This window comes from Dreissena polymorpha, chromosome 4, assembly GCF_020536995.1.
Source record: "Dreissena polymorpha isolate Duluth1 chromosome 4, UMN_Dpol_1.0, whole genome shotgun sequence".
NCBI classification, from domain to species: domain Eukaryota; kingdom Metazoa; phylum Mollusca; class Bivalvia; order Myida; family Dreissenidae; genus Dreissena; species Dreissena polymorpha.
In genome coordinates, this window is record NC_068358.1 from 5,655,812 (window position 1) to 5,679,785 (window position 23,974).

The window sequence follows — 23,974 nt, forward strand, 5'->3', positions numbered from 1 at the left end:
TGCACAATTCTGTGCATACCGACGAGTAATGAATTAATGTCAACTATCCGGTACTCGTCCGCCGCACACGGGCCTGTGGTCTGATAACGTGTACCGTATGGTCCGTGGTCGGTCCAGTCATTACTTTGAAGTGCCTCTAGTTTTATTACGTATTCAATTTAGCAGCTCATGATAAGACTTTCCCAAGATTTTTTTTTACTTGGATGATGCAAGAATTGGGAAAAAAACTTGTTATACCTCACTGTATCACTCTCCAAAAATGTCTGCGAGAAAGGATAAAGGAACAGGGCTTAATTTGTGAGTTAAGTACGATGTCCCAGATAAGCCAGTACATAACCACAGGCTTATAAGGGACGACACTTTTTTGGAATTTTGTAGAACATGGAATTTTAATCTAAACAAAAATCTAGTAACAACGGAAAGAGTCGACTCTGGTTAACCTTACCAGTGCGGACTGCATAGACTAAGCTGGGTTGTATCTTTACGCATAAGCATTTAGCCCCCCCCCCCGTTTTCCCAGAGCGATGATAATATGATTGTAATAACCAATTGACCGTATTCACAGTGTAAATAAAGAATATCAAGGACTAAGCTTTACACCATGGTATCTGAAATAGTAATGCTCATCAGATACAACTGTTTTGCCTTTAATCCTGTATACATGTAAACATCATGAATATATTCTCTATGCTATATGTATATATATATATTAGTATAATTATTTAATATATTATATTATAAAATAAAAAATCCAGAGCTTTTCATCAGACTTTAATACTTAACAAATGCAGTTACCGCAAAATAAACCAATAATATTATGGTCAAGTATCTAACATGACATTTGGTCATGACAAAAATTACAAAAACCATGCAAAAACCATGCAAAAAACACAGAGAGAGGAAACTAAATCCTTGTTAAATGTCCTTGAAATTGACATATATAAACAAGAAACCTTCGAGTGAGTGGCATACTTATGAGCCATTTCATGCAAAAATGGGTCTTAAGCCACATCACTTGCACACTCTGGGCAGGGACTTTACTGTCCACTATAAAGTCATGCAAGGTTTCGTGATATCATTAACCACCTGGGTAACTCCTGGTCAACTGGTCTTGAGCTATGCTGACCGCATATGTTATCAAGCCAATGTCTGTACTATGAAATGAAAGTGAAATATCATGATTTGTGACTGTCTTAAAAAGAACAACATTAACAACACTATAATCAATTCAAAACATTTTATATTAACAACATAATCGCAAATAAAATTAATGAAAAGTAAAAAAAAATGACATTATGTATATCCTTTTTTAAATTAAAATATATTCCTGAACAAATTAAATATGTATACTAGTATTGGAAACATAATAAGTTGTCTTGAATAAAACAGTATAAGTTACTTGTGGTTCACAATATCACATCATTTTATTTTATGAAATTTGCTTTGAGTTGCTCTAACAAAATAAACAATACTTGAAAACTAGTTAGAACAATTTTATTGAACACATAAGCAAATAAAAAATTGTTATCCATGGGCGAATCAAAATTAAAGAATCCTTTTTAAGTTTAACCATTAGTTTAAGGAGTTTCGATTTCTGAACATCTTACAGACAGCTGATTATATTAACAATAAGATATATACACAAGTCCAATTGAGCTTCAACGTTCCAACAATTTTAAACGACCAGCCGGCAGACCATTAGTTCAACTTGTATTTATTTTAAAACTATTCATTGAAGCACAATTGGATCAAAAGTCTAAGGCTTATAAAAATGCTTTCGAGTGACTTTCTTGGGTACAGCTAGTGTGCTTGGCGTCTTAAGGGGAGATCTAAAGAACGCCCCCACTGTGGGGATTGAATCAGAGACCTTCAGGTCGCTACAGCTTGAATTTCTTAACACCTATTTTGGTTGTGTCCACCTTCAGCCTGCGCTTCTCCGCCTGCTTGCTCTTGATGCCTGCGCTGACCTCCTCCTGCAGCTGCGAGAAGAAGTTCTTGGATGATGTCAGGCCAGACTTCTCCTTCGTGTCCTGGAAATCAGGAGGAACAGTATCAGAATGTGAGATTTTCACTGTAGAGATGAGAAAACAGGGTCAAATACAAGTGCGTAAAATGTTGTCCTAGATAAGCCTGTGCAGTCTGCAAAAAGGCCAATCTGGGACCCCACTTTCTGCTTAAACTGGATTTTTGCCAAGAGACCATACTTACGCAATTTTTAACACGAGATAACAAAATTGCACGTGTACATAGTGATATCATAGGAATGATGCAAGCAGGTTTGAATGTTGTAAATTGAAATTGTATTTATGTACTTGTATGTACAAGTTGTAACTGGTATCCGGACAAACCTAGTGTATCCATTATACCCCTCTACTTTACGAATCAGATTGCCTGTAATTTAAAATTATTACAAGTATTATCCTACACGCATAAAAACCATTACCAAATGACTGGTTTCATCAAATACAGATCATTAGTGACCCAAATCCCACATAGAAACAAATGGTACTGTAGCTTATCACAAATAAAGGGCAATAACTCCATGCCGATCATTAAAGCAGAACAACAAGACAAGCTCGCACATGTCCATCAAAGAGGCATTCAGCATATGAAGCTTTATTTAATTATGATCATTGGTGTCCAAGATCTTGCACTTTAATGAAAACTACGATATGAAAAATCACATTTAAATAACTCTTGAGAAATTATTGGACCAGAAAGACCTAACAAGAATGCGCATGTCCTACCTGTAGGGATGTTGCATATCAATTTTTAACAAATTGGAATAAATTGTGTATGAGATCTCCAGCAGAAATAAACAAGAGATTTGTTTGTCAGAAACACAATGCCCCCTACTGCGCCGCTTTGATTTATTATAACTTTTTTATCATTTGGCAGGTACAGATAATTATCTCCCTTTAAAGCGTATTACTTCCCTTGGATTTGTTTTGTTTTTACCTTTGACCTTGAAGGATGACATTGACCTTGACCTTTCACCTACACACAAACACACAAACCAACAGGCAGGGCAAAAAACAATATGTCCCCCACTATAGTGATGGGGGACATAAAAATGTTTAACATGGTGCCCTGCAATAACACCACATACCTTGAGCAGCGTGACGTGACTGCTGGGAGCCTTGCTCTCCTTCTCCAGCTCCCTCAGGGCCCGATCCTTGCTGTATTTGTTACCCAGGCCTGGGTTGAGCTTCTCTATCAGCTTCTGTCGCTGATCCTTCTCCTTCCTCTTGATCCTCTTCTCCTTTTTTTTCTTCTGTCTTTCTCTCAGTCGGTCAGACTTGGTCTTCTCAGAGTCTCCCTTCATCTCTCCCTTCACTTTGTCCTGTAAGTACGAAGATGTACAGTAAATAAGCCTCAATCTAGGAAAACTGGGCTTAATGCATGTGCGTAAAGTGTCGTCCCAAATTAATCTCTACAATCCGCATAGGCTTATCAGGAACGGCACTTTGCGCCTTAACTGAATATTTGCTGAGAAGAGACTTCAATTACACGCAAAATGCAAAAACAGCAAAAAAAATGTTGTCTCTGAGCAAACTGACAATTTACGCAAATAAAACCACATTTTCTCAGGCTAAATTGTTATAATTTTTTTAAAGTTTACCTTCATAGCTTATTTGTGTGTGTGTGTAGTAATCCTTAAATGTATTTGCACTATGTATAACAGTATCTGTAGCATAAGAATGTGTTCAATGAAGCACGCAATTGTGTAAGCACAAGTTGTAAGCAAATCCTGCCTCAACTGTGTGTTTGCTTCAGTATTTCATAGATATATAATTTTGTCAAAATTTATGACAAATGAGTGAGATGTATTTTTATGTTTTTATATGTGTAAAATCAATCAATAAACAAGAGCACCGCCTTGCGGGTGCAGACCGCTCATCTATTTTCTTTTTAAAGGTGAAGGGACTCTCATTTTCAATCACAAAGGAGGGAGGAGTGGAGTGAAGAGGGGTGTATAGTGTGGGGTTGTGGACATTTATTACATTATCTTCCAAAAAAGCGAAAAAAAAATAAAAAAATAAAAAAATCGGGGGGGGGGGGGGGTATAGTGTGAGGGTGTGGTGATAATTTGTGAGATGATCTTAAAAAAAAAAAAAAAAAAAAAAAAAAATCAAAAAAAAAATTTGGGGGGGGGGGTGGGGGGGGGGTGGGGTGGGGGTATAGTGTGAGGGTGTGGTGGTCATTTGTGAGATGATCTTATAAAAAAAAAAAAAAAAAAAAAAAAAAAATTAGGGGGGGGGGGGAGGGGGGGGAGGGGGGGGAGGGCACGGGGGATGGTTTGGGTGAAGTCTATTGTGGTATGTCAGGTAAGAGTAGTTTCATCAAAGTATCAATCAAATCTAATCATAAATAAAGAAGTTATGGCAATTTTAGCAAAATTTAATAATTTGACCTTGAGAGTCAAGGTCATTCAAAGGTCAAAGTAAAATTCAAGTTGCCAGGTACAGTAACCTCATGATAGCATGTAAGTATTTGAAGTTTGAAAGCAATAGCCTTGATACTTCGAGTGGATCGAAACACAAAATTTAACCATATATTAAAAGTTACTAAGTCAAAAAAGGGCCATAATTCCGTAACAATGACAACCAGAGTTATGCAACTTGTCCTTTTACTGTACCCTTATGATAGTTTGTGAGTGTTCCAAGTATGAAAGCAATATCTATGATACTTTAGGGGTAAAGTGACCAAAACATAAATCTTAACCAAATTTTCAATTTTCTAAGTATAAAGGGCCCATAATTCCGTCCAAATGCCAGTCAGAGTTACATAACTTTGCCTGCACCGTCCCCTTATGATAGTTCATAAATCTTGCAAGTATGAAAGCAATAGCTTTGATACTGTAGGAATAAAGTGGACCTAAACACAAAACTTAATCAAATTTTCAATTTTCTAAGTATAAAAAGGGCACATAATTCTGTCAAAATGCCAGTCAGAGTTACATTACTTTGCCTGCACAGTCCCCTTATGATAGTTAGTAAGTGTTGCAAGTATGAAAGCAATAGCTTTGATGCTTAAGGAATAAAATGGACCTAAACACAAAACTTAACCAAAATTGTCAATTTTCTAAGTATAAAAAGGGCACATAATTCTGTCAAAATGCATGCCAGAGTTATCTAACTTTGCCTGCCCAGTCCCTTCATGATAGTAAGTAAGTGTACCAAGTTTGAATGCAATAGCATTGATACTTACTGAGAAAAGTGGAACTAAACGCAAAACTTAACCAAAATTTGCAATTTTTTAAGTATAAAAAGGGCACATAATTCTGTCAAAATGCACGCCAGAGTTATCTAACTTTGCCTGCCTAGTCCCCTCATGATAGTAAGTAAGTGTACCAAGTTTGAATGCAATAGCATTGATACTTTCTGAGAAAAGTGGACCTAAACGCAAAACTTAACCGGACGCCGACGCCAACGCCAACGCCAACGCCAACGCCAACGCCGACGCCAAGGTGATGACAATAGCTCATAATTTTTTTTCAAAAAATAGATGAGCTAAAAATATACTATTAATATGATATTGCAAGACATTATATTTCAAAACAAATATTTCAAAACTGTTTCAGTGTCTATTCTAGAAATTCAAAATTTGTGTGTGGGGGGGGGATTCCCCCTAACTATGAAAAATAGAGGAACATTTTCAGCAACAGGGGGGAAATTATCTTTTAATATTTGTATACAATTTTGAGTTTTGATATCAAATTGCTTAACCTTAAACATCGCAACAAACCATGAGGAAGCTGCAATACTAACTGCTGTTAAATATGACAGAACTATCCATAGTATTGCAATGACTTGACTAAAAACAAGAGGGCCTGAAAGGCCCAAAGTCGCTCACCTGAAATAAGAAGATATTATTGGGACAAATCTTTCATGAAGATCAGAAAATACATGTGGCCTTTAGAGTGTAAACAAGGTTTTACTATAGCCATATAAGGAAAAATGCCTCGACCCCTGGCAGCCATGTTTTTCAACAAATCGGCAAATTTTTGAACTCTTCCAAGATATTATCGGGATGAATGTTTTGACCAAGTTTCATGAAGATCGGACAGTAAATGTGGCCTCTAGAGTGTTAACAAGATTTTTACTATAGCCATATAAGGAAAAATGCCCCCCCCCCCACTGGAAGCCAAATTTTTCAAGCAAACATTATTATTTTCATCATTGAGACCAATCTTCTGACCAAATTTCATGAAGATTGGACAATAAATGTGGCCTCTAGAGTGTTAACAAGGTTTTACTAAAGCCATATAAGGAAAAATGTCCCGCCCCTTGTGGCCATTTTTTTAAAGCAACCAAAACAATTTTCGAACTCATCGAAGATATCATTGGGACAAATCTTCTGACTAAGTTTCATGATGATCCGAAAATAAATGTGACCTCTAGAGTGTTATCAAAGTTTTACTATAGCCATATTAGGAAAAATGCCCCGCCCCCAAGGTGGCCATGTTTTTCAACCAACCGGCATCATTTTTGAACTCGTCCAAGATATTATTGGGATGAATCTTCAGACCGAGTTTCATGAAGATCTGACAATAACTGTGGCCTCTAGAGTGTTAAAAAGATTTTACTATAGCCATATATAGCCATATAAGGAAAAATGCCCCGCCCCTTGGAAGCCATGTTGTTCAAGCAAACGTAATCATTTTCGATCTCATCCATGATATCAATAAGACAAATCTTCTGACCATATTTCATGAAGATTGGACAATAAATGTGGCCTCTAGAGTGTTAACAAGGTTTTACTATAGCCATATAAGGAAAAATTCCTCGCCCCCTGGTGGCCGTGTTTTTCAACCAAAGGGCATCATTTCTGAACTCCTCAAAGATATTATTGGAATCAATCTTCTGACCAAGTTTCATGTTGTTCAAGCAAACGTAATCATTTTCGATGTCATCGATGCAATCAATAAGACAAATCTTCTGACCATATTTCATGAAGATTGGACAATAAATGTGGCCTCTAGAGTGTTAACAAGATTTTACTATAGCCATATATAGCCATATAAGGAAAAATGCCCCGCCCATTGGCAGCCATGTTTTTCAAGCAAAGGTTACCATTTTCAAACTCATGCAAGATATCATTGGGACAAATCTTCTGACTAAGTTTCATGAAGGTCGGAAAATAAATGTGGCCTCTAGAGTGTTAACAAGGTTTTACCATAGCCATATAAGGAAAAATGCCCCGCCCCCTGGCGGCCATGATTTTCAACCACCCGGCATCATTTTCGAACTAGTCCAAGATATTATTGGGATGAATCTTCTGACCAAGTTTCATGAAGATCAGACAATAAATGTGGCCTCTAGAGTGTTAACAAGATTTTATTATAGCCATATATAGCCATAATAGGAACAAGGGACAAAATTGTCACAAAACCAGGTTTTCATTGTGAAAAAAAAATCTGATAAAGGGAGAAAACTCAAAGTGAACTTTTGAAATGACCAAAAAAAATTAACCCCCTTTGTAAGTTTTTTTTTTTTTTTTAAATCTATTTTTAGTCGTTTGACCTTGACATTGGAGATATTGACGTGATTCTTTCGTGGGACACACCGTCCCATGATGGTGAACAAATGTGCCAAATGATTTTAAAATCTCACAATGAATGACATAGTTATGGCCAGGACAAGCTCATTTAAGGCCATTTTTGACCTTTGAACTCAAAGTGTGACCTTGACCTTGGAGATATCGACGTAATTATTTCGCGCGACACACCGTCCAATGATGGTGAACAAATGTGCCAAATGATTTTAAAATCTGACGATGAACGACATAGTTATGGCTCGGACAAGCTCATTTATGGCCATGTTTGACCTTTGAACTCAAAGTGTGACCTTGACCTTGGAGATATCGACGTAATTATTTCGCGCGACACACCGTCCAATGATGGTGAACAAATGTGCCAAATGATTTTAAAATCTGACAATGAACAACATAGTTATGGCCCGGACAAGCTTATTCCGCCAGCCCGCCAGCCAGCCAGCCCGCCAGCCCGCCCGCATTCGCCAATCTAATAACCAGTTTTTTCCTTCGGAAAACCTGGTTAAAAATGCCCCGCCCCTTGGCAGCCATGTTTTTCAAGCAAACAGAACCATTTTCGAACTCATCCAAGATATCATTGAGACCCATCTTCTGACCAAATTTTATGAAGATTGGACAATAAATGTGGCCTTTAGAGAGTTAACAAAGCAAATATTGACTGTGCACAACGGACGACGGACAAAAAGCGATCACAAAAGCTCACCATGAGCACGTTGTGCTCAGGTGAGCTAAAAATGACATATTTTCACTTGAAATTTCTGTATCATTCAAAAATAAACAATAACTTATTTGTATGCCCATCATGATATTTTTAGTTTTACATTAAAAACGAATAAGCGTGCTGTATCTGCCTATCTGCCTTAAAATTCATGAGTCGCAAATGCATCCCTGATTTTCTTTTTTTATTACCATAGTCATTTTTAATGAAAATTCTTTAAATGTTGACAACCTGCAGAGCTTATTCTGTTTCAGTGTTACTGAAAACATCACATGAAGTGAAATTTAGCAGCTTTAAAATTAACTAGAGCTTTGTCACAGACGTGACGTATACCCCCACGTGCCGCATTGACACAGACTATTTTGCATGCTGTCTTCACAAAACAAGAGAATCAAATTTATGGCGATTTTTAATAATTATAATGCAATTATCATTTATGGTCATTTCGACCTTTGAACTCTTGAATTCTTTCGCATGACATGCCGTGCAAGTTTATGGCCATTTTTTTTACTTTTGAACTCCAATGTGACCTAGACCTTGGAGTTATCGACATAATTCTTTCGCATGACACATCGTCCAATGATTGTGAACAAATGTACCAGGTATTTTTTTTAAATCTCATGTTAAATGACATAGTTATGGCCCGGACAAGATCATTTATGGCCATTTTTGACCTTTGAACTCACAGTGTGACCTTGACGTTGCAGATATCGACGTAATTCTTTCGTGCGACACACCGTCCAATAATGGTGAACAAATGTGCCAAATGATTTTAAAATCTCACAATGAACAACATAGTAATGGCCCGGACAAGCTCATTTATGGCCATTTTTGACCTTTGAACTCAAAGTGTGACCTTGACCTTGGAGATATCGACGTAATTCTTTCACGCAACACACCGTCCAATGATGGTGAAAAAATATGCCAAATGATTTTATGGCCATTTTTGACATTTGAACTCAATGTGTGACCTTGACCTTTAAGATATCGACGTAATTCTTTTGCGTGACACACCGTCCAATGATGGTGAACAAATGTGCCAAATGATTTTAAAATCTCACAATTAACGACATAGTTATTGCCCAGACAAGCTCATTTATGGCCATTTTTAATCTTTGAACTCAAAGTGTGACCTTTACCTTCAAGATATTGACGTAATTCTTTCACGCGACACACCGTCCATGGTGAACAAATTTGCCAAATGATTTTAAAATCTCACAATAAATGATAAAGTAATGGCCCGGACAAGCATTTGACCATTGAACTCCAAGTGTGACCTTGACCTTTGAGATATTGACGTACTTTTTTCGTGCGACACACCGTCCCATGATGGTGAACAAATGTACCAAGTTATTTTAAAATCGAACGATAAATGACATAGTTATGGTCTGGACAAACTTTCGGATTAAAACACACTAAGAGACTCCATGTCCTAGTTTTTGACCCGGCATAACCCATATTCAAACCTGACCTATACCTCATCCAGATACAACTTGTGACCAAGTTTGGTGAAGATCGGATAAAATTTCGGGACAGACCGACCGACCAACCAGCCGACAAAGTGACTCCTATATAGCCCCCATTACCAATGGTAATGGGGGTATGATAAAAGGATATCAACTGCACATATTTTTGCACATATGCTGAACATTAGCACGAATTGTGTGGTCTAGAATATGCACTTTTACTTTCCTTTCAGTGAGGTTACCTTAATTTCCTCTGGTGCCAGCAGCTTGGCGTCGCTAACAGCAACAGGTGCCACTTCCTCCATTGCTATGGACGGCTGATTGGTGATAATATGAACCTCAGGAGCTGCCTACAAACAAAATATAACAGCAGCTGGATAAATGTAAAATCTGAATGCATGCATGACAAGACAATTTATAAATGTTAACATTAAATATCATATCATAATTTTGATTACTTAAATTATAAATAATGATTTTACAAAATTATCCTTTTGTTATTCAATTTTTTTAAATAACTGCTGCCTGTTCAACAATTCCCTTAAATTAAAACAAGTGCTTGTCACAGTAGTGCCAAATCCCCGCCGACATGTGTTTGCTTGTATGACAACATTTGTTTTAGAAAGTAGAATAATATTTGTAAAACAAATAAAGGGAGATAATTAAAAAACTATGGCTGAAAGAGTTATGGTTCATGTTCACTGCACTTCTCCTAGTTGCCATCTGTTTATATTTCTAGTTTCAAGTAAATCCCTTCAGTAGATTTAGAGTTATGCTCTGGACAAAAATTTACTTTGTAATTAAAAAAAGGGAGTTAATTCAAAAACTAAGGTAGATAGTGTTATGGTTCTTAGTCACTGCACTTCTCCTAGTTGCCATCTGTTTATATTCTAAGTTTAAAGTAAATCCATTGAATAGATTTGGAGTAATGCTCTGGACATAGTTTCGGACGGACGCACAGGCGGACAGACAGGACCATTAACTATTATCCCATTCAATTTTTTTTCGGCGAGGATAAAAGGTGGGGGGAGGGGGTATTTACAAAATACTAGGGTATGTCTATTAGGTAAACACTTTTTTGTGAAAAAAAAAACAACAACAAAAAAGCAAACAAGAGGGCCAAGATGGCCCTAGTTTGCTCAGCTGAGAGGAGTTGGTTCATTCAATCTTTACCAAACGTTAAACTTGACCTAGATATTGTCCAGACAAACATCCTGGTCAAGTTTCACCATTATTGAACCAAAACTCTTGCATATGGAGTGATTTTGTTTTTGTAAGATTTGACCTGGTGACCTATATTTTGAGTTGACCCCCCTTACGAAACATCAAACTTACAAAAATAAATATTATGACCAACATCAATAAAATCTGAAACAAAATTGTGACCTCTAGAGTGTTGACAAGGATTTTGTATAATATAATGACAATCTAAGGACAATAATTATGGCATTAATTATGTGATATATATAAAACCAATCTTTTCACCAAGTTTCATGATGATTGGGCAAAAAATGTGACTTCTAGAGTGTTCACAAGCTTTTTTTACTATATAAATATACTTAAGAAAACTGCCCCCCCCCCCCCCCCCCCCCCCCCGCAGCCATGTTATTCAACTGACTGAAACCATTTTCGAACTCAACCCTCATATAAAGGAAACAAATGTTCTGACCAAATTTCATGAAAATTGGGCCAAAAATGTGACTTCTAGAGTGTTCACATGTTTTCACTATATACATATAGAGAAAAATACCCCGCCCACTGGGGGCCATGTTTTTTCACAAATCTGGACCATTTTCGAACTCGTCCGAGATATCAATAAAACCAATGTTTTTTCCAACTTTTATGATGATTCGGCTAAAATTGTGACTTCTAGAGTGTTTACAAGGTTTCTCTATAGCCAAATAAGGAAAAGTGCCCCACCCACTGGCGGCCATGTTTTTCAACGGACCGGAACCACTTTTGAACTCAACCAACATATCATTAAGACAAACATTTTGACAAAGTTACATGAAGATTGGGCATGAAATGTTACTTCAACAGTGTTTACAAGTTTTTTCTTTTTTTTGACCTAGTGACCTAGTTTTTGACCCGGCACGACCCAGTTTCAAACTCGACCGAGATTTTATTGGGACCAAGCTTCTGACCAAGTTTCAGGAAGATCGGACAATAAATGTGGCCTCTATAGTGTTTACAAACAAATGTTGACGAACGGACAGACGACAGACAAAGACCAGTCACAAAAACTCACCTGAGCAATCAGGTGAGCTAAAAATATCCATCTCTCTTTTTATCTGTTCAACAATATTTTAACACCGGCTGTTTGTAAAACATGCATGCCCCCATATGGGCTGTCAGTTGTAGTGGCAGCCATTGTGTGAATACGTTTTTTGTCACTGTGACCTTGACCTTTGACCTAGTGACCTGAAAATCAATAGGGGTCATCTGCCAGTCATGATCAATGTACCAATGAAGTTTCATGATCCTAGGCGTAAGCATTCTTGAGTTATCATCCGGAAACCATTTTACTGTTTCGAGTCACTGTGACCTTGACCTTTGACCTAGTGACCTGAAAATCAATAGGGGTCACTTGCCATTCATTATCAATGTACCTATGAAGTTTCATGATCCTAGGCGTAAGCATTCTTGAGTTATCATCAGGAAACCATTTTACCGTTTCGAGTCACTGTGACCTTGACCTTTGACATAGTGACCTGAAAATCAATAGAGGTCATCTGCAAGTCATGCTCAATGTACCTATGAAGTTTCATGATCCTAGGCGTAAGTATTCTTGAGTTATCATCCGGAAACCATTTGCAAAACTTTAACCAAGGTTAAAGTTTTGGACAAACACAATTAATGAATCACTGTGACCTTGACCTTTGACCTAGTGACCTGAAAATCAATAGGGGTCATCTGCCAGTCATGATCAATGTACCTATGAAGTTTCATGATCCTAGGCCTAAGCGTTCTTGAGTTATCATCCGGAAACCATCTGGTGGACGGACCAACGGACCGACATGAGAAAACAATATACCCGGCCCCTCTTCTTCGAAGGGGGGCATAAATATACAATAGGGTCTAAGCTCATGCCTGTAGGTGAAAAATACAAATATTTAAGAAATAATATTTTTCTATCAAGGTTTGTTGTCTAATAACCCACAGTAAGGAGTATAGATGCGTAGGAACACGCATATATACTCCTTACTGTGGGTTATTCGACTACAAACCATCATAGAAAATTATTATTTCGATTCTAACACAGTTCTGATTGATTTGGTTCACGCTTTTGGACATGAACTATATTTTTCAATACTCCGCCCTTCTTAGTTTAAAGTTCACTATTTAGTGACGTCATTGAATTGTACAAACATATGACGTTGTTTTCATTCATGAATATTTTGCAAATGACATCACTTTCATTGAGAACAAAAATCGTAGAAACTAAATGACGTCACTTTTATTGATGCTACTGAAAAGCTGACATGCTAAAAGTATTTTCTTAATTACGATTCCTTACAAATAACATTCTTTATAGGCGTGGTTATGCCACTTATGACCAAATATACAATTTGTTTTTATTATATTTATATACATGCTACATTTATTACATTTCTTTAAAAGCGGGTTTTAGCAAGTGCATTTTACTGCAATATTTTATTTATTTATTCGGAACTATTTTCGAAACATTAAGCTCCACCCATAATTATTGCAAAATAACCCACATTTGATTTCCTTCTTTGTCTATAGAAGACAAGTCGCGTTTAGTGTTAGAATTCAATTAAACCTGTGTGAAATAATGAGTTACTTTTTTCACATTATGTTTATTTTGTAAGAATATATTTGTGCAAACCATGGGGGTTTGCATCCTTAAACCGGTTTTAACCACACAACTTTTAATCGACCCTACCCTGCCCTTGGTGGAGACTAAAGTTTTGATGGACAAGGGAATCATATGGTTTCTAGCTCATTCCTTAAACACTATCTGACTTGACCTGTATATGCCCTACAAGCCAAACACTGACTAACTTACATGTTTAGGCGTGTAGTGGAAGTTGGAGAGGGCGTCGAGTTTAATGAAGAGAGAGGTCATCATCTTCTTGATGGAGTCATGGTCGGGGTCTGTCTTCTCCACTTGCTCAGTCTGAAATAAGGAGTCAGGGTATGTCAGGGCCCTGAAATCTAAACCTGCACCTTTTAAATATGCTCATTGCTCTTGAGAAACAAAACAGGATTTAATGTATGTGCTTTAAGTGTTGTCTCAGATTAGCCTGTGCATTTCGTATAGGCTAATCAGGGACAACACTCTATGCATTAAAAGAGTTTTCATTTAAAGGAAGTCCCTTCTAAATATAAAGCCAGTCTAGGCGGAGAGTGTTGTCCCTGGTCAGCCAGTGCAGCCTGCACAGGCTAATATAGGACAACACTTGACACATATGCATTAAGAACCATTTTCCAAGAGCATGGCTCATATATAATATAGTTACAGCAGATCCAGCAGTATATGTTGTGGGTCTTTTCAAGATTCTTGTGGACTACATGTAGTATACACTGTGCTTTAGAAAACACTTTTTTTTTCTGAATATTTTTTAACAAATACAATGAACACGCTTGTATAATAATCAAGTTTTGCAGGGTTATTCCCACTCTTGAGAACTGGGGCCTAACACTGCATTATATTTGGTATTTGATGAGTAAAAACCATAGCAGACCAAGAGAAATAAATATCCTCTTGGCTAAAATCAGTTTAACAGCAAACACTCACCACTTAAAAAACAAGAGCACCGCATAACGGGTGCCACCCTCGGCTGCGAAAGCTTGTCAGATTTTTTATTTTTTTTTTTTTAGAGGTCACAGTGACCTTGACCTTTGACCTAGTGATCCAAAAATGGGTGTGGCGTGTAAAACTCATCAAGGTGCATCTACATAATATAAAGTTTCAAAGTTGTAGGTGGAAGCACTTTGATTGTAGAGCAAAATGTCAAGGTTTTAGCACGACGCCGGCGAATGACACGACAACGACGAGCTGGCTATGACAATACCTCGGGTTTTCTCCGAAAACAGCTGAGCTAAAAATTTCTTAATCTGACTGTTACCCCTTTCTATAAAAACTACTATAAAAGGAAATATGGTTTATATGTTTCATCACTGTAGCCGCGATACTTTTCAAGTTACGCGGGAACTAGATAAACATTTCTTCCTTTTTTTTGCAAAAAAAGGGCCACCAAAAGGCTATAACTTTGGTTATATGAAATAAAATACTGAACCAAAATACCCAGGTGCCCAAGTTTACATGATAATTAGCATATTTAAAAAGTTTAATATGTATTTAGCTTCATTACTATTTGAGTTAAACGAGATAAAACAAGACTATTGCCAAGCAATATATGTCCCCTACCGGCTCCACCATTGTCAGATTATTTTTTTAATTTGTTGCCAGTGCAACCAAAATTTTTGACATAGGAAGAAAATTAATTGATTTGCATAATGTCCATATTGCCATCTATTCATGTTTCAAGTTTCATGAAAATATATGAAGAACTTTACAAGTTATCGCAGGATCCACCATTTTCAGCAGTATTTCTATTCTATTTGTTGCCATAGCAACCATAATTCTTGATGTAGGAACAAAATGAAATGATGTGCATAATCTCCATATTGCCATCTGTCCATGTTTCAAGTTTCATGAAAAATTATGAAGAACTTTCAAAGTTATCGCAGGATCCAGAAAAGTGTGACAGACTGACGGACCGATGGTCACACAGAGCGAAAACCTTAAGTCCCCTTTGGTGAAACCGGTAGGTGACAAAAATCATACAGATGGAAAAATTAAGGCAAATGTATATGTGTCTTGCTCTGTGAAAACTGGTCTTAATAATGCATGTGCGTAACATGTCATCCCTGATTATTCTGGGCTGTCTGTACAGGCTAATCAGGGACAACACTGTCCCCCTAAACAGGATTTTCGATGAGATGAGCATTCTTTCCAATAAAAAATACCAAAACAGCGAAAAGTGTTGTCCCTGATTAGCCTGTGCAGACTGCGCACAAGTATTAAGCCCTGTTTTCCCAGATCCCCCACCTGCTGTTGCTTGAGGTACTCCTGCTCATATATCTCTCCCAGACTCATCTTGCTCTTCTCCTGGTCCAGAGTGATCCGCTTCTTGAACTCAAACGGGTTCTCTGTCTGCTTCACTTTACGCTCCACATCATCCCATGCCTAAGCAGGAAACATGAAAGAAGATTAAGGCAACAGGTATCCCAATAAACATGGCTAACAATTGAACACTATTTCTGTGTAATCTGGTTTATAAACAGTTTTAAGAGTTCATTTTAATGACAGTATTAACTGCCCTTCTTTAAATAGGGGTAGGGGAACAATAGACGTAGAAATAATTTTATGACCAATTCAAAAACAATTTGTGTGGAAGGGATGGGAATTGAAACAGCCATTGTCTGAATCCAACTGAGGCAGCCAAAACTAGAGCTTTGTCACAGACATGACGAATACCCCCACATGCCGCATTTACACATAATATTTTGCATGTCGTCTTCACAAAAAACAGCGGACACCATGCTCAATTTTTAAAACCCACTAAGTGACCCCTTGACCTAGTTTTTGACCCATGTTATAACTTGGCCGTAAGATCATCTCCATAAAACTTCTGACCAAGTTTGGTGAAGATCGGATGTAAACTACTTGAATTAGAGAGCGGACACCATGCTGAATGTTAAAAAACGTACTAAGTGACCCTGTGACCTAGTTTTAGGCCAAAATGGCCCATGTTCAAACTTGTCCTAGAGATCATTTAGATAAAACTTCTGACCAAGTTTGGTGAGGATTGGATGAAAACTACTCGAATTAGAGAGCAGACAACATGGTGAGGTTTAAAACACACTTAGATACCCCGTGACCTAGTTTTTGACCCGGCATGACCCATATTTAAACTTTACCTAGACATCATCTAGATACAACTTCTGACCAAGTTTGGTGAAGATTGGATGAAAACTACTTGAAGTAGAGAGCGAGAACATTGTGATGTTTAAAACGCACTAAGTGACCCTATGTCCTTGTTTTTGACCCGGCATGACTTATATTCAAACTTGCCCTAGACATTATCAAGATACAACTTCTGACCAATTTTGGTGAAGATTGGATAAAAACTACTTGAATTAGAGAGCGGACAACATTGTGAGGTTTAAAACACACTAAGTGACCCGTGACCTAGTTTTTGACCCGGAATGGCCCATGTTCGAACTTGACCTACACATCATCTAGTTACAACTTCTGACCAAGTGTGGTGAAGATCGGATTTTAACTACTTGAAATAGAGAGCGGAAACCATGCTCAATGTGTAAAACGTACTAAGTGACCCTGTGACCTAGTTTTTGATCTGGCATGGCCCATGTCAAACTTGGCCTTCAGATCATCTAGATAAAACTTCTGACCAAGTTTGGTGAAGATCGCACAAAAACTACTTGAATAAGAGAGAGGACACCATGCTGAATGTTAAAAAACACACTAAGTGACCCTGTGACCTAGTTTTTGACCCGGAAAGGCCCATGTTCGATCTTGGCCTTAAGATCATCTAGATACAACTTCTGACCAAGTTTGGTGAAGGTCTGATGAAAACTACTTGAACTAGAGCTTTGTCACAGACGTGACGAATATCCCCACATGCCGCATTGACACATAAGATTTTGCATGGCGTCTTCACAAAAAACAGCCGACGCCATGCTCAATTTTTAAAACACACTAAGTGACCCCTTGACCTAGTTTTTGACCCACAAAGGCCCATTTTTTAACTTGGCCTTAAGATCATCTCCATAAAACTTCTGACTTAGTTTGGTGAAGATCGGATGTAAACTACTTGAATTAGAGAGCGGACAACATGCTGATATTAAAAAACGCACTAAGTGACCCCGTGACCTAGTTTTAGGTCCGGAATGGCCCATGTTCAAACATGGCCTAGAGATCATTTAGATAAAACTAGTGACCAAGTTTGGTGAGGATTGGATGAAAACTACTTCAATTAGAGAGCGGACAACATGGTGAGGTTTAAAACGCACTAAGATACCTCGTGACCAAGTTTTTTACCCGGCATGACACATATTCCAACTTGTCCTAGACATCATCTAGTTACAACTTCTGACCAAGTTTAGTGTAGATTGGATGAAAACTACTTGAATTAGAGAGCGGACAACATTGCGATGTTTAAAACGCACTAATTGACCCCGTGACCTTGTTTTTGACCTGGCATGACCCATATTCAAACTTGCCCTAGATATTATCAAGATTCAACTTCTGACCAATTTTGGTGAAGATTGGATAAATACTACTTGAATTAGAGAGCGGACAACATGGTGAGGTTTAAAACACACTAAGTGACCCGTGACTAGTTTTTTGCCCGGCATGGCCCATGTTCGAACATGACCTACACATCCTCTAGTTACAACTTCTGACCAAGTGTGGTGAAAATCGGATTTAAACTACTTGAAATAGAGAGCGGACACCATGCTCAGTGTGTTAAACGTACTAAGTTACCCTGTGACCTAGTTTTTGATCTGGCATGGCCCATGTTTGAACTTGGCCTTCAGATCATCTAGATAAAACTTCTGACCAAGTTTGGTGAAGATCGGATGAAAACTACTTGAATAAGAGAGAGGACACCATGCTGAATGTTAAAAAACGCACAAAGTGACCTCGTGACCTAGTTTTTGACCCGGAAGGCCCATGTTCGAACTTGGCCTTAAGATCATCTAGATACAACTTCTGACCAAGTTTGGTGAAGATGGGATGAAAACTACTTGAATTAGAGAGCGGACAACATGCTGAATGTTTAAAACGCCATAAGTGACCCCATGACCTAGTTTTTAACCCGGCAAGGCCCATGTTCGAACTTGGCCTAGACATCATGTAGATACATCTTCTTACCAAGTTTGGTGAAGATCGGATGAAAACTACTTGAATTAGAGAGCAGACAACATGCTGAATGTTTAAAACGCACTAAGTGACCCCGTGACCTAGTTTTTGACCCTGCAAGGCCCATGTTCGAACTTGGCATAGACATCATCTAGATACAACTTCTGACCAAGTTTGGTGAAGATCGGATGAAAACTACTTGAATTAGAGAGCTGACAACATGCTGAATGTTTAAAACACACTAAGTGACCCCGTGACCTAGTTTTTGACCCGGCAAGGCCCATGTTCGAACTTGGCCTAGACATCAAATAGATACAACTTCTGACCAAGTTTGGTGAAGATTGGATGAAATCTACTTGAATAAGAGAGCGGACACTTAATACGAACCGACAGACAGACCGACCGACAAGTTCACTCCTACATACCCCCCTAAACTTCGTTTGTGGGGGTATAATAAAAGGAAATGGCAAATCAACATGGCTCACACTGTCAGATATGGAATGAGCTATCAGACACAAACCTGCATGTTTGGTTTCATTTACCAGTTTTAATAAAATGAAATTTCACAATGTTCTTACAAAAATATGAATAATTGCAACTAAAGTAAAAACCTGTGTGAGAAAGCAATTTGTTTTGCAATTATTTTCTACAAAAGCAAGAATTGGTTAGACAACATCACCCAAAGTAAAACTGTGAACATTTTTAATGAGTCAAACTCTTGAGAAACAAGAGGCCCCAAAGGGCCCTGGGTCGCTCACCTGAGAGACTTAGATGGAAAGAAACAAAGATTAAAACTCTTCAGCAAATATTTTAAGTTATTAGTATGACAAGACTGACTTTAAAAATAAGGTGTTCCAAAGTATTCACAATAGGCCTATATTGAAAATTACTCCACCCACCCTGGCGGCCATGTTTTTCTACCCAGATTTATTTTAAATATATATATATAAGGAAAATGCTTCTTACAAACATATAGAGAAAACTGCCCCATCCCCTGGCGGCAATGTTTTTCTACTGATCACGACCATTTTCAAACTCATTTGACATATCAATAAAACCAATGCTTTGACCAAGTTTCATGATGATTGGCCAAAAAATGTGACTTTTAGAGTGTTCACAGGCTCTTTCAGTATCTAAATATAAGGAAAATGACCCTCCCGCCACCCCTGGCGGTCATGTTACTAGATGGATCAAAACCATTTTTGAACTCAACCGTCGTATCCAGGAAACAAGGGTTGTTAACGTTGTTTGGTGAAAAGAAAAGGGTTGCTGTTTCGGCAGATATATACATATATGCGTTATCAGTAGTTTTGTGTGTGTGTGTTTAAAAAAAATTAAATAGACATTTGTTACCTGTTGCGACAAAGCTATTATTTTGGATAAAAGTAATATGAGGACAGTAATTTAATAATGAGCATCAGCAAAAGAAAATGGAACAGTTTTTAACAAATTGTTGTCCAAATTTGAGATCATGAGATAAGCATCTCAGCATCTTATAGGGGATGACTGTTTACAATCTGTTTAGCAAGAACACTTTTAGATACTGAAAACAACCGTATTTGTTCAAGAGATTGTGTTTTTGTAAAATAGTTTTTGCATAATTAAATAAAATATGTTGAATTGTTATCATATATCAAAGTCAGTTATAAAAAGGTAAATGAGTATGAGAATATGTAGAGCTACTAGAAATTCAATATTGATCTTTTATAGTACAAAACATCACTTGTATAGAAGTAAACACACACAAGACATTTGAAAATGTATCAAATCAAAACAACTATCAAACTATTTGTAATTTCAATGCACAAAAAATCTGAAGCATAAATACATTATTTTTGCAAAAACAAATGCAAATCAACTTTTCTTCAAACGGCTGTTTCTGCTTCTTAAAAGATGTGATAAGTTGTTGTTTTCTTTACAACCAAATTGTTCACATTTTTGACAAATTGTTTTTAAACAACTGGAACAATTTTAGGACTCACCTCGCATTGATATTTCCAATTGAAACAACAATAAATCCTGCTAAAATCACAAATCGTTCATAATCACACACAAATACTGACTAACTGAAAATTGTAGGGGTAAAACATTTCACGTTGTAATGTCTTATCTATATTATTAATAGTTTCCATCTGACATCAACACAAAGGTCTTTGATGAAAGTGCCTAGTTAATTGGTGTCAATTTCCAGGAGTGTTACACAATTATCACCTGGCAACAATGCAAGCATTGAGTTTTATAGAAATATAAATGAGTTTTATATCATGAGTTGCCTAGGATAAGTGAATGAAAAGTCAAATAAGATTCATATGTAACTCTTCTTGTTGTTTTATTGGTTTTACCACTATGTTAAAGTTCTGCAAAGATATAGATAACCATCATAAGTAATGGCAATAATTAATTTGAGTTATGCACTAATTATAATTAGATATTTGGGTTGTGGTTAATGTTTCTTAATCCACTACCAGTATCATCAAAATCATCATCATCATCATCATCATCATCATCATCATCATCATCATCATCATCATCATCATCATCATCATCATCATCATCACTTCATTGCGCACCAACATCCGCATTACAACTAGAGTGTTAACATGGTTTTAATATTCATACTTCTAGTCATATTATGAAAACTGCCGCTACCCTGGCGGCCATGTTTTTCAACAAACCGTAACCATTTTTTCGAACTCGGCCAAGCTATCAAAACAACAAATCTTCGGACCAAGTTCCATGAAGATTGGGCTATAAATGTTACTTCTAGAGTGTTAACAAGGTTTCACAATAGCCATATAAGCAAAGCTACCCCGCCCCCTGGCGGCCATATTTTTCAACAGACCAAAACCATTTTCAAACTCAGCCTAGCTATCATAAAAACAAATATTCAGACCATGTTTCGTGAAGATTGGACAATAATGTGACTCCTAGAGTGTTAACAAGGTTTAACTATAGCCATATAAGCAAATCTGCACTGCCCCCTGGCGGCCATGTTTTTTTACAGATCCGAACCATTTTCAAACTCAACCGTCGTATCCAAGAAACAAATGTTCTGACCAAATTTCATAAAGATTGGACCAAAAATGTGACTTCTAGAGCGTTCACATGTTTTCACTATATACATATAGAGAAAACTGCCACGCCCCCTGGCGGCCATGTTTTTTCACCGATCTGGACCATTTTTGAACTCGTCCGAGATATCAATGAAACCAATGTTTTGACCAAGTTTCATGATGGTTGGGCAAAAATTGTGACTTCTATAGTGTTCACAAGGTTTCTCTATAGCCATATAAAGAATACTGCCTTTCCCCCTGGCGGCCATGTTTTTCAATGGACATGAACCATTTTTGAACTTAACCAACATATCATTAAGAAAAACATTTTGACAAAGTTACATGAAGATTGGGCATCAAATGTGACTTCTACAGTGTTCACAAGGTTTTTCTTTTTTTGACCTAGTGACCTTATTTTTTAACCCAGCATGACCCAGTTTCGAACTCAGTCAAGGTATCATTGGGACAAATGTTCTGACCAAGTTTTATGAAGATCGGACAATAAATGTGGCCTCTAGAGTGTTCCCAAGGCAAATGTTGACGACGGACGCACGACGGACGCATGACAGACGACGGACAAAAGGTGATCACAATAGCTCACCATGAGCACGTTGTACTCAGGTGAGCTAAAAAGGGTCTTAATTCATGTGCATCTGAGAAGGCTAATCAGGGATGACCCTTTACAATTAAATAGCATTTTTCATTCAAAGGAAGACTCTACTTAGCAAAAATCTATTATATGCTGTAAGTGTCATCCCTGATAAGCTTGTGTGAGCTGCACAGGCTTATGTGGGATGGCACTTCACGCACATGCATTAAACCCCATTATCTGAGAGCCAGGCTCCAGTTCATTCACCTTGTCTTTAATTCTTTGCTTTATGAGGTCCTCTAGTGTCTTCGTTGTTTCTTCCGTTATCTCAGGAGCTGCAAAATACATCAATATGAGCCTCCCTCTGCAAAAAGGAGTTTAATGCATGTGTGTTAAGTGTCATACCTGACTAGCCTGTGCAATCTGCACACGCTAATCAGGGATGACACTTTCCGCCTAAACTGGATTTATGCTAAGAAGAGACTTTCTTTAAACCAAAAATATGGAAAAAGTGGAAAGTGTCGTCCCTGATTAGCCTGTACAGACTGCACAAGCTAATCTGGGATGACACTTTACGCACATGCATTAAACCCCCTTTTCACAGAGCACAGTCCATATCTTTTAGAATAGTGCATCAACTAGCTTCTCATAATTAGAATCAGAGTACCCCGTATTTGTAGAACCTTAAAATAAAGGGAAAAAACAGTCAAGTGGATGAGTTGACTGTTTCTTGGATTGATATATTCTCAATTAGCATATTGCAGCAAAAGAAAGTAATTAAAGTAGTAATTTTTTTCCATATTAAAACAATTATTTCTGAACGTCACTCTGGTGTTTCTACAAGAATGGCAAATCATTGTAAATGGTAATCACTGGTGGTTTATAAACACTGGTGGTTTATAAACAGCAAGAATGCAAACAGTTTTTCCATTTTTAACACGATAAATTAATGTTTAAAATAACCATAAGTCTAACATTTTGCAGTATATAACCTTTTATCAAGTGTAAGTATTCTATATATGGCATCAAAATCTTTCCGGTAACATCTGTTATATATAAAACACACTTTTATTGATAACACTCAACAACTTGGCATAGAATATTGGTTGTTAAGCAACTAAAATATTGTTGCTTGAGAAAATGTTTTTAAATTATTGTTTGTTTTGTAAATTGTTAAAACTAAAAATTTACAACTATTCTGATAATTGATTAACTACTGTATACATTTGTTCCATAACTATGACTTACGCAGCCTAGTTGTATACTCAAACTGTAGATTTTCCTGTAGTAAGCTGTTCTCAGGTCTCTTTCCGGCATTCACCTCCCCTTTAAGTTGCCATGGTTTCTCAGCTAACAGCTTTAACTCCATTTCCGTGATTTTCTTCTTGAGCTGTGTGACACATTCATTATAATCACTATATTATTCCACCCATGTACTGAAGAAAAAAAGTAAATAACGAGACCTGTATTTGTGAAACACAATGCCCCCTACTGCGCTTTAAAGCCCCACAGAAGCATTAAAAATAAAATTGTTAAGGCAAACATCGCCAAAAATCAATGGATCGAAACAAAATTCACAATTCATCTGTAAGTTATGTAGGCAGACTCACATTACAAGAGGGCCTGAAAGGCCCAAAGTCGCTCACCTGAGATAACAAGATATAATTTGGA

At 37.3% G+C, this 23,974-nt stretch overlaps 2 protein-coding genes across 6 annotated transcripts in view; both read right to left on the minus strand.

Moving 5' to 3' along the window:
- Positions 1-755: 755 nt before the first annotated feature.
- Positions 756-23,974, minus strand: part of LOC127880010 (U3 small nucleolar ribonucleoprotein protein MPP10-like) — a 31,650-nt gene continuing 8,431 nt past the window's right edge. Inside the window, exons 5-12 of one of the 2 annotated variants that reach the window (XM_052427207.1) lie at positions 23,552-23,693; positions 22,571-22,638; positions 15,821-15,958; positions 13,772-13,882; positions 9,984-10,091; positions 3,110-3,343; positions 1,920-2,030; positions 756-1,154 (exon numbers count right to left, since the gene is read on the minus strand). In XM_052427207.1, the coding sequence (XP_052283167.1) occupies positions 1,056-1,154; positions 1,920-2,030; positions 3,110-3,343; positions 9,984-10,091; positions 13,772-13,882; positions 15,821-15,958; positions 22,571-22,638; positions 23,552-23,693 (1,011 nt within the window). In that variant the 3' untranslated portion in view covers positions 756-1,055. Of the gene's footprint in view, positions 2,031-3,109; positions 3,344-9,983; positions 10,092-13,771; positions 13,883-15,820; positions 15,959-22,570; positions 22,639-23,551; positions 23,694-23,974 lie in introns of both variants that reach the window. The other variant, XM_052427208.1, reaches the window with a different exon arrangement.
- LOC127880012 (coiled-coil domain-containing protein 112-like) overlaps positions 16,372-23,974 on the minus strand; it is a 175,059-nt gene continuing 167,456 nt past the window's right edge. The window contains exon 15 of one of the 4 annotated variants that reach the window (XR_008049380.1): positions 16,372-16,498. The gene's annotated coding sequence lies outside the window, so the exon portion shown is untranslated. Of the gene's footprint in view, positions 16,499-16,603; positions 16,964-17,228; positions 17,278-17,957; positions 18,020-23,974 lie in introns of those variants that run through there. The other 3 variants (XR_008049383.1, XR_008049381.1, XR_008049382.1) reach the window with 3 other exon arrangements.